At 43.8% G+C, this 11,909-nt stretch overlaps 1 protein-coding gene across 1 annotated transcript in view; it reads right to left on the bottom strand.

The window, feature by feature from the left end:
• Positions 1 to 2,509: 2,509 nt before the first annotated feature.
• Positions 2,510 to 11,909, bottom strand: part of NRF1 (nuclear respiratory factor 1) — a 525,835-nt gene continuing 516,435 nt past the window's right edge. The window contains exon 13 of the mRNA XM_086918900.1: positions 2,510 to 5,810. Coding sequence (XP_086775026.1) covers positions 5,647 to 5,810 — 164 coding nt within the window. The 3' untranslated portion in view covers positions 2,510 to 5,646. The remainder of the gene's footprint in view (positions 5,811 to 11,909) is intronic.

The raw sequence follows: 11,909 nt of genomic DNA, 5'->3' as shown, positions 1-11,909 counted from the left end.
TCCTGAGACTGTGGCTGAACCACAGCCGTTGAGGATGGCGGCAAAGATGGAGGAGGCACTTGAGTGGGTTCCGGAGCTTGAGAAGGAAACCTCTTTCTATAGTCCATTAGCATCAGCTGTAGGTCCGATATGAGTGAAGAAGGCATTGCCACCATGGCTTGCTGAGCTTGTTCCAGAATCTGCTGTCTGGGTGGAGTTTGACGCAGTTCCTCCTCATAGTATCCATCAGAATCAGAGTCCTGATACTTTACTTGGAGTTGCGACGGGCTGTAAGCCGCTCCATAAGGACCTTCATCCTCTTCCTCGTCGTCGTCCTCTGAATTATCCTCATCCAACAGTAATGCAGGAGGGAGGGGTGGCACCCTCCGCGGAGACGTCATATCCAGTGTTATCTGGCGTTTCTTTATAATAATCCCAACTTTTTCCACCGTCGATGTAGTCACCTTCGACGGGTCCGTCGTGGACAGGACCAACGTCGACGAGACCATTGTAGACGGAACCATCGTCAACGAGAACGGAGTCGACGGAGCACCACCCATCGTCGACGGGGGAGCCAGCGTCGACGGCACCGTCAACGAGCTAGTCAGGATCAAAGCTGTTGTCTTCGTCGCCATTGTCGTCGTGGTCTTCGTCGTCGTCAACACCACAGTCGGCGTCATCCTCGTCGAGGTTATTAAACTCGTCGACGAGGAAGAAAGCCCAATCATCGACGGTCCCGTCGACGAGGCAGAACTGGAAGAATGATGAATTTTCACCGTCGTCATCGACGTACCTGTGGATGTCACCATCGACTGGCACTTTTTCTTCACAGATTTAGGATCCTGAGGTAGAGAGGCAGGTTTTTTGAAATCTTTTGACTTCTCTGAAGGTGGTGAGGTAACACAAGGCGCTTGGGAACCTTTCTGTGAAGAAATCACCTCAGCTCTCACTCTCACTTTCTCCTTTACAACTCGGTGAGGAGATTGACGGGTCTGGTGGTTCTGATTCCCTGAAGAGATCTTTTGAGTGGACTTCGAAGGAGGCTCAGCAGAGGTAGAAGGGGAAGACCTACCCCTTCTTACAGATCTTCTTGAAGAGGCTGCTGAAGAAGACTCTTCACTGTCGCAGGAAACTATCTCCTTTCTGGATTTCATTTTCTGAAGCCAGGTTAAAAGCCTCCCTTCTCTGTCTCTCAATGTCTTTGTTGAAAAGGTCCTGCAGATCTTACATTCTGTAGCTTTGTGGTCAGGGTACAAGCAATAAATGCAATCTGTATGCTTGTCATCTACATACAGACGCTTTTTAGAGCAAGTAGCACAAGCCTTGAACAAAGCTTTCTTCTCCTTGTCAGTCATTTTCCAAGAAAAAAGGGTTGTTTTAAAGTTGTTGAAGAAAAACTGAGCAAAGCCCAGTGGAGACTCCCTTAGCACAACGTGTGTTAGAAAATCAGGCTCTGAGGAGGGTTCAATGGGGTGAGGCTCTTCTGATTGGTGGTTGCAGAAAGTTTGGTCTCTTTTACAAAAAGAGGTGGATAAGCTACAAAATGAGATGAGGCCTAAGCCTAATTTTCTCTTTTGTACATATAGCTATGATATTTTTTATTTACTGAGGCTCCCATTCCGACGAAGGGGAATGATACAAAGCATGGAAATCTATGAAAGTTCCAATACTGGGGCAATGATACAAAGCATGGGAATCTATGAAAGTTCCAATACTGGGGCAAAAGACCAGACACCTGATTTAGAAAAAGGTGTCCATTTAAAAATACCAAGAGAAGCAAAATAAGAAATCAACAGATGCAGGTCTGCAGGCAAAGTAAGCCTAAAAAGGGTGAGTGTTTGTAGATCCTTCTCGAAAAATAAACTCACTGACATGACAGGAAGGCTGTTAGCCTCGGAATTCCTTAAAGATAGTGCCAATTACAACAGTGGGTGAGCAGCCTATAAGAGGCCTTGTTTCCCCTTTACTGTGGACATCTGGGGGGTGGGTATAATCCAACAATGTCCCCAGACGAATACAATATATAGTTAATTTTGATAACTACATTTTTTGAAAACCAAAATTAAAACGAGATGTTGAAAATAATAACTTTCATCAACATGTTTTGTCTTTGCAAAAATATCTTCAAGAATGGTGTTCTTGCGTAGAGCTGAGCTGGACACTGATCTTATTCCAACCTAATGTTGTACAGAGAATGTGTTTAATTTGTAAGAAATGCTAATTGCTTTTTTTATCACTGTATTTCATTACTCCGCGGCCTCACAACTGTTTAATAAAAAGAGAATTACACCAAAAAAAAGGTGTTTCAGGATCTCAAACCAGTGCTGAAATGTTCTGCTGTTTAACTATGTCAGAGCGAATCCCATGACACTGCCTTAAAAGATTTAAGTAACAATGATATAGGTGACATTCAATGTCTACTACAGTGGCCAAAGGCACCACTTGCAAATCGTTGCAAACAAGTCTTCCAACAGTTCCAAGATGCCAAGACATTGGTGAACAGTGCTATACAAGACAAGACAGGGATTGGTTTTTTCTGTAGACCCATTTTACAGTTTAATTCCTTTAGGAGGTACCAGACAAATGCAATAACACATACTCGTGTCTGAAGTGTGCTGTTGAGGAAGATCTTTTATGAAGTTCAACAATTTTATTGCAAGAAAACATGGACTATCAAGCCATTGGAAGAATCCACAACAGTAATAGTGATCTTTACCTATATAAAATCTAGATAAGGTACAACTGTTATAAATGCATCCCAGAATACATACAGGAAAATAATATTTATTTGTACAAATTGCATTTGATAGTTCCCTGTTTAAAAGAAATAAACAAAATTGAAATGTTTTGAAGGCCAATGAAAAGTGGAGGGGAGTCTACAAATTGTTAAAAATAACAGAGAAGGTTGCCCACGTGCAGAGGGGTTGAAGATTTTCTGTCTTTGCAAATAACGTTTAACAAATTTAGAACACAAATGTTTTGGCGTGGGACGGTCCTTCATTTTGTAAGCAAATATTAAATAGCACCTCCAGACCCAGACAGCTTTCTTTTACCACATGAGTGGAGGCTGAATGGGGATCTCAACCTGCATGTTACTTTTTGGTAAAGTTGAACTTTGGGGCTATGGTTTTCAACCGTACAAACTGGTGCCAAACAGCTTACAAATTCCTCGTGATTCACATCTGTATTACCCAATTATAACCCATAGAATGAACTAGTGGCTCCCCTGAAAGTTTGTGCATGTAACATCATCGAACTACTTGTGCACTATAAAAACAATTGGGAAAAAAAATCTCTCAGTTGCCTATAAATGCTTTACGAAACAGGCCATCCAATACATTTTTATTTACTAGGCAGAGCCGGTTTCCTTTCCCTATCTACATCAGAGGGAATGAGCATAGGCAAGTGTTGGTCTAGTTAGAAACGTATCAGAGAAAAGGTTTTTCTGTTGTTTTTAAGTGCACACCAAAAAAATAAATAGCAGAACTTCATTAAATTAGAAGCATTTTTTACTTGCAACATTTTAGCATTAGATGGGCATATCAGTGTAGTTTTATAAAACGGCTGCGCACTAACAGGAAAGTGGCAAGCAGGCCGCAGTACACTTAAACAGCAGAGACAGATGGCGGTGAAAGGCTGAGGTACATCTGAAGCTGTGGCAATGCTGACAAATAAATAAAAGTAAACACATTTAAAGACATTTACTCAGCTACAGTTTATAAAAAAAATACAGCCAAGCAGTAAGGGCATGTACTCGTAAGATGCAATTACAAAAATACATTAAGTCGAAAGTCCCTGTTTTTCTGACTGCAAAACGAATAGTTCTCCATGACAGGATCTGTTGGAGAATGTGGAAGGAATCTTTCGAGTCAGGTAGCTTATGGACTTGTTTCTGCTGCCGCCAATGAGCTCTGCTGTTTCATGCTGTGGAACCTGCAATGGATACTTCTGTTCTGAATGGCTGCGGGAGTGTTTTGTTTGGCAGTATCAAGAAAAGTAGTCATGTCGTGAAAAAAGGCAATCTTGTAGGGCTAGAAGCTATTGCCATTCAACCATCATGGTGGTAGTAAAGGGGCATACGTGCTGTAGTAGTGATCTCGGATTCCTCAGCCCATATGTAATGGGGATGCACTACAACATCAGTGAGCACAAGCTCCATAATTGGTGAAGTGCCACTTATCATTATAAAGGGTAATTAACACAGCAATCATGTGTAAAGCACCGCCTGGCACGTTACATTGCTAATATTGATTCAGAAAGGGAAAACACTGAGAATCATGATTTTCTAAATAGTGAGAGTATAAAGAATGCGAGCATTCTCTCGTCCCTTAAGCAGGCTTCTACAATTTATCACTGATTGTTTTTTTTCGGAATGGTGTGCTCATGGGGAGGAAATCACTACTACAAAATAAAAAATATACTACCCTCTTCATACCAATAACAAACACACCTTGCATGCACCAGGAGTACCTTTATGCTTCATGATTTAATAGTTTAAAAAAACATTTTAAATAGCCATAAGAAAAGACAGCTGCCGAAATTAGTTTTTCTGTGTATAGCAATTGCTGTCCAAATATTTCTTAAAAAAATACCAAAAAAATAACAGAGCCCTATATATATATATATAAAAAAGTGTGCATATTTTCTCTGTTTTAAAATTTTAAATGAATCATCATCCATCACTACAGAGATTCAACAGCTCCTACTAAAAGCAGGGGAGAGCTTTAGAACCTTTAAGTAAAGGTAAAGCTAATGCAGGGGGTTGTCTTCCCTGCAGAAACACATTGGGAAACTGCTTACACATCAGGGTCAAGTGGTTGCCCCCTTGCCAAGAGGTGATAGGCCGCAGAGCAGCAGGAAAGACTTGGCAGTGGATCACTGTACAGCAATGTGGAGGCACCTGCGGGAGCACACAAATGCAGAGGGTTACTTTACCATGTAGAAAAGGAATGAGGATTTTAGGAGCAGAGTCCCAACAACGGCAAGGTTTGGGGGGGGGGGGGGGGGGGGGGGGAGAGATCATAATCTAGTATAAAGTAGATGAAAGGCAGAGTGTGCAGGAAGAATGGTGCTTCTATTGAATGGGGAAGCAGACTCTGGGCTTGTGTTAAAACTTTATAGTTCATGAAAAATTCCGATTGCATTCATTCCAAAGTCCAACGTATCTTTAGTTACATGCCCTTAAGGAGGCAGGCTTTTTTCGAGCATATGTGGCTGCAAGCACCTTTCTTGCAAAATCCATTTTAAACGTCTATCACTTGAGAATCCAGATGGACACAATGCTCGATGCACCTTCCTGTTAATGGTCAGTGGTGGCAACAATGCTGCTGACTGGGCGCGCTTTCCTTCAAGGTCCGCAAAGAGCCACACATAGGGCCTGAAACCATTTTCTCTGTCCATGGCTTTCGGTCATTTCAACTTCATGGAACCACTAAACGTTTAAACTGAAGTGCCATTTCCACCTGTTGCCAAAGCAGTACTAATACAGTTTGTGGAAGAAAGCACAACTGGAAGGACCAGGTGTTTGCGGAGAGTGGTATCTCTTGTAAATCAACAACCATTGCTTCCAGTGCTGCTGAACGTCTTCAATGCCACCTGCTGTAGACTCCGGGGCATTTGGTTACAGAAACAGTGAATGACCATAAGATGCTGTGCTGCTCCTTTGGGTCACTGCTCCAACGTGACAACCTCTACTGCTTGCCCGTCCATAGTGACCCCAGTTTCTGTTATCCGTGTAGTCACTGGAGCCATGGCAACTTGAACAGGACCATTACCCTGGGCAAGGCTAGTGACCACGGTTTGGTACATGCTCACTGGAATCTGAACCATGCCTGTAAAAACAAGAGTGAAAGACGATAGATTACACAGGGCTAAAGGAATTAGGTGCATTTAAAGTGTTCGAACCAAAATAACAACTTACTTTTCACTAAACCGTATAATAACAGGCATAATTTAAGGTCAGCAAGAAAAAAAGGAGTTAAAACACAAGAGAAGTAACATAGGTTTACTCGGACCGGATACACCAGTTCCTAAGAAAACAGTAAGTGAGGACAATAATGTAGACGACTATGACAACGAACTCTAGGTCTTAACGAGGGCTGCAATATTATTATTTGTTCTGAGACATCCTCTCTGGCCAGATGTGAGCTAATCTTCCGGTAAAGACCGCTGGGTCATAACGTTCAGCCGTTTAGTATCTAAAAAAAAAAAAAAAATCAAAAGCATCGGAAGGACTTCCAGGCTGCGTGCGGGAAAACCAAAATCAAAGATTCTGGACTGCACAAGGAATAATTTACCGAAACTCCCAAATAATAACACGTGTCTAAGTGCCAACTAGTCCATGATGAACTAGCATGTAACCAGAGAGTAGGACGATGTGGTAAACCATCCACATACGGTAGATGTGTGTACGAGATGAGCGCTTAACGCAAAACTGAACAGTTACTTACTAGTGATATTTACAGGAGTCCCTCGCCTCTGGGTTTGAAAACAGAATCCAGTGCACAGCACATGCCTGACACGCCAATACAGTCATGGTTTCCTCTTCTCTGTACTTTAATTCGCCCCCCCCCCCAAAAAAAAAAAACAGGGTGCCTAATCCGGTTTCAAATAACTATAGCTAAATGCTCAACAAATTTGTATTTGAAGTTTAGTTGCGAGTAGATAAATACTAACAGCAAATAAGATCAATAATTTTGAAAATGTTGGTGAGAATGATCAAAGCTTTTACTATAACCACCTTTTTGTAGAGGACGCAATCCACGTTGATGCTTGATCAATATTGATAATCACTTAAAAGCCTCACACTGATGTTCAGGAAAGGTTAACCATGTACAAGCAGCTCCTTTGTGATTATTGTAGTCTCACTTCCTTTAAGTCAATGCATGTCTAGGTCTACAAAACGAGCCACAAAAATCTTTTAAGTAACCCGAAATAAATTCAAAAGACGCCTGGGCGCATGAGTGGCATTGCTTTGTCGTGCCCCGCACTGTAGATGTCGGCTTCCACATTTCCAGTCACCCATCGAAGCTAAGGCTGTGAGAAGAGTTTAAAGTGTAGGTGTGGCTGGTTTCGAAGACTTGGGAAGACTGGCACAAGACTCACTACTATGAGCAAAATTGAATGACATCTCCAGCATGGAAATATTCACAAGGCTCAAATGCAGATTTTAAGACTGACTATGATTTTTTTTAATCCCTAAAGTCAGTAGATTGGACTTTGACATGCTGACGATGTAATCCCATTCAAACTACCATTTAGAATCCGATAAGTTAATGCAATGTTTTCATAAGCCTCTGTTCGGCGACTGCTTTGGTTGCAAGTGAATCGATAATAAGATATGTATGTCTGAGAAGTTGACTGGCAGGTATTACTTTTTTCAGCATTTTAGATTTAACCGAGTTGCGTGTTTTTTGTTGTTTTTTTAATACTAAAGCAGCATCAAGGCATAAAAACACGAGACTGGCCAATAGGTTATCTTCAGATGAACACATTTTTAAAGAACAGTACGAGGCAGTAAGGAAATCAAAAAAACTAGCGTTGCTGCCTTTCATTTTAGCCTATGGCCAGGAGTCTTGATGGCTTTTCTATCTGTAGAGTGCACCATAATAATGCATGCAAACAGCTTTTGTATATGCACATTGGATGCAATGTACAAGTCATTTGGTTAGTTAGGTTTTTGCAACCGCATGCCCCTTTTTGGCAGTTAGATGGTCTAGAAATAACCTCTAATTACTCAAATCTTTCATGTTTTCGAATTAGCTCACTAGAGAACAAAGGATGAATTTATTTAAAGCATAGATGCTGAAGATAAAGTTATGATGAAATGTGGAGACTTTTTTCATAGTGAACCTTGGCAGATAGTTTTAAACCTGATCTAGGATTGATGAGCTGAGAGTGAATAAATCATGCTAACTATCCTGGTTGAGATAATACCAGGAGCATAGCATGTATTTTAGCTCTGATGAATGAATAGGATAACAAGCACTGGCATAGCCAATAGGTCTCACTTTTGGGACCTTATAAGTATTTAGCCATGCAGCACATTGCCCTGGGTGCTGTACCGCCAGGGATTGAAGAGGTATACAATTACTACACACTGGGTCATGCAGTCTGATTTAGGAATACATTATTGCCCCAGGAATCGTTTATGGACCTATTCCAAGGCTTTTTAACACAGACATGTGCCTCGATGCAAGTCACCAGAACTGTAACATTCTGTGTGCGGCCATCTTGAATCGGTTTCCTTGATATACAAAAAAATTGGGAGCATGTACTAATTCTGCTTAGCAAAAAGCAGTGAGAGGAACCAGATACTAAGAGTGCTTTAAACTGGTAGACTGCGTGACTGAGGAGTGGGGAACTTAATACAGTGTCCAAATTAACAAAGCGATTCAAAAAAGGGGGTGGTGATGGACAGAGTTTCTGAATTAAGCAGAATACTCCTACCCAGTCGACAGATCAGGGCTTGATCCATCACCGTTTTTTAGCTCACTGCACCATCCCAGCTCAGAACCTGGCTACATGCAAATTAGTCTGTCCCTGTCCCAGTGCATCATGGGACCAGGGCAAACCAAACTACCAAGCCAATTCTTAACTGGGAAGGAAACAAGCTTCCGGGGACCGGTTTCTGGCATTACAGCCGTCATCGGCCCGGCTTGCTTGAATCCTGATGGTGCAATGAGCAAGGGACTCACATCTGAGTATACCCTTCCACGCTTATGGTGGACAAAACGATTCAAAAAAGGGGGTTGGTGATGGACAGAGTTTCTGAATTAAGCAGAATACTCCTACCCAGTCGACAGATCAGGGCTTGATCCATCACCGTTTCAAGCCCTGATCTTTGGACCGGGTAAGAGTGGTCTGCTTAATTCAGACACTCTGTTCATCACCACCCCCTTTTCTGAATCTTTTTGGCCACTATAGGTGTGGCAGGGTATACTCAGACATGAGTCCCTTGCTCACTGCACCATCAGGATTCAAGCAAGCCGGGCCGACGACGGCTGAAATGCCAGAAACCGGTCCCCGGAAGCTTGTCTCCTTTCTGGTGAAGAATTGGCTTGGTAGTTTAGTCTGCCCTGTTCCCATGATGCACTGGGCCAGGGACAGACTAATTTGCATATAGCCAGGTTCTGAGCTGGGATGGTGCAGTGAGCTAAATAACGGTGATGGATCAAGCCCTGATCTTTGGACTGGGTAAGAGTGGTCTGCTTAATTCAGACACTCTGTTCATCACCACCCCCTTTTCTGAATCGACAAATTAACAAAGCAGCACTTTTTCCTTCCAAAGTTGTCAAAGTAGGTTGCAAGTACGGCACAGACTCAAGTTTATCTGTGGTATGTTGGAGCCGGCAGCTAGAGACCCCTTCACAGTCGGGGTTGATGGTGTGGTGATGTCATCTCCTTAGGGAGCAGGACATGGTTGACACCAAGACATAACCTCTGCTGCTCTTTGTGTGTGGGCTGGGATGGGGTGTGAGAGTGGGCAGGAAAGAAATGCCTCACAGTCCCTGGGAAGTTGCCGTGAATGTGCTTTGAAATTAGAGCTCAAAGAGGAGGAGGACAGCAGGAAGAAGCAGTAGACTTCCAACTGCTATGCAGCCATGGCAATGGCAACCAAAGGTCCGGAGTAGGCTAAGGGGAGTGCACTATCTGTTCCCTGCATGCATTCGGCTAATTTACCTCTATAATCTGATCTGTCTGTCTGTAGAGCTAGAAAACATGAAATGAGTGCTTCAGACCAAAAAAAAAAATCACATCCATCTACTGCCTGATTGTGAGAAAGTGGATCTATATATCCTGGACCAAGATATGGTACAGGGTGTATAGAGTCCACAAACCCCAGAGGTATAACAGAGGTTAAAGCCAGGTGTGACCTTACTCTCTAAAGTGGTAGCTTGGTCGAGCAGTAAAGCAGTACCAGAGGACAGTGTAAAGCATTTGTTGTACACACTCAGTCAGCAAAAGGTTTCACACACTCAAAGACTGAACTCCAGGCCAATTGTTTTTATATCAAAGATATAGTTGTTTTATTTTTAGAACTAACCGGTATCAAAAATATACTGTTCTAAATATGAGAGGTTTCAGATGAGTATTTTGCAGAAAGGCAAGACATTTTGTAAACACAATAGGTACAGGGGTTGCAGTTGGCAACACAATTTAGCATTGAGCTCAATGGGTTTTTCTATATAAATACAGCTGATTACTTTGTAGATTTCTCTGGTAGTTCCAGGACTGGACCCTAGATTCAATCCTGGGATCTAAGGTGAAAAGAGTTTAGTAAAAACGTTTTTGTTATTGCAGTGATTTTTAAGGAATATAGAGCTATTTTTAAAACAGGTAAGTATTTACGTTTCAGTATTTGGTACGATTTATAAAGAATATTTGGAATTTTCAAAAGTAGACACTTAGAAGAAATTTCACAGAAAAGCACACAATGGATTCCTATGGAGAAAATTCAAGTTACTAGTAAACCCAACTAGGATTACTTTGCGGTTCAGTACTGGGCCACAAGATGCGGTACTGGCTTCTCTCCTGATCACAGGTGAGTACTTCAGAATTCGGTTGATTTTATGGTAATATTTTAAGTTTTCAAAACTTCACACTTTTTTTATTTTGTAGTAGTGATTTTTCGAGTCAAACCAGTCAATGTTATCCAATGGCAGGTAAGTGACTTACCGGTTTCCAGGTGAGTACTCGGCTGGGGAAGTTAGGGTTCTGGGCATAGACTCAGGGGTCCCCCAGGGTCAGGTAGGTACAGTTGGTTCACCCTCAGCGGCACAGGGCCGGCCGGGTGCAGAGGTAGTAAGGCCTAATGTTATCCAATGAGGGGCGGGGGCCTCCGGTTGGTGGCTGCTGGCTAGAAGGCCACACGGCTGTGGGAGCTGGGCTCCTGGTCACTTGCTCAGGGCAAATGGGGAAGTAGGATAGGGCACAGGTTGCGCTGCCAGGGGCACCCGGGTGCGGGGTGCCTTTGAGGCGTCGGGCGCTCAATGTTATTCAATGGGAAAGGTAAAAAGGGAACAAAGGCTGCAGACTCGGGGACGATGATTCTTCAGGTGCGACCACCACTTCGAGAGGTAAGTTGGGATATTGGAGAAGAGGTAGGTACTCCAAAGGGAGGCACAGGGGGTCACAGGGTGCCGGGGTGTCTTTGAGTGGGAAATCTTACCCTCGGCTGGTCGCAGTTGGAGGGCTCCCAGGTTCTGAGGCTACAGGTGTCGTCTGGTTCGTCGAGGAGGGTCTTTGGGCACTGGACTTCGGGTCCCAGTCGCCGGGGGGACGTCCTCATGGTCTTGGATCACTCGGGCACGGGTCGGTGCAGAGTGGGCAGGTCTTGAGCTTCCTGGCTGGCACCAGGGTTTGGTTGTTGAAGCAGAGCCTCTGCTTATGGGAGTCCCAGTCTTTAAGAGGGTCAAGGAAGGCAGGTCCTCTGGGTGTCCCAAGGTTGCTGTCCGCAGGAGTCGCCGGGATTAAGCAGGAGCAGGTTCCAGGATCGATAGGCCGGTAAGGCTGGGGCCAAGTCAGTGGGTGTCGTCCTGTTATCAGCTGCACGACGGGTCTTCTACTTGATCTTCTTTCCTTATCGGGATCTGAGGAAGGAAGGTTCTGGGTGCCCCTAAATACTAAATGTAGGGGTGTTACAGGTAGGGCAAGGGCAGGGACCAATAGGTCCCTGTCCTGGGGTGGGTACACCCCCTAGCCTGCTCCTCTCCTGTGGGAGGGGGGCAGGAGCCTAGCTGTGATTGGGCAGGGCTCCCCATCTTCAAGATGGCTGGAGCCCAGGGTCGGGCTTCACCTCGCCTATCCCACCTGAGGGGTGGGGTTGGCACAGGCTGGCACACCCCCCTTCCTGATGGATAAGTTACTTACCTGTAATCCTAGTTCTCTTCCAGGGGTATCCTCTCAAAGTGATAAGCACTGAATATTCC

This window comes from Lissotriton vulgaris, chromosome 1_1 (genome assembly GCF_964263255.1).
Source record: "Lissotriton vulgaris chromosome 1_1, aLisVul1.2, whole genome shotgun sequence".
Lineage (NCBI taxonomy): Eukaryota > Metazoa > Chordata > Amphibia > Caudata > Salamandridae > Lissotriton > Lissotriton vulgaris.
Note: the sequence above shows the minus strand (reverse complement) of the source record. Positions and strands in the feature narration are given on the sequence as shown.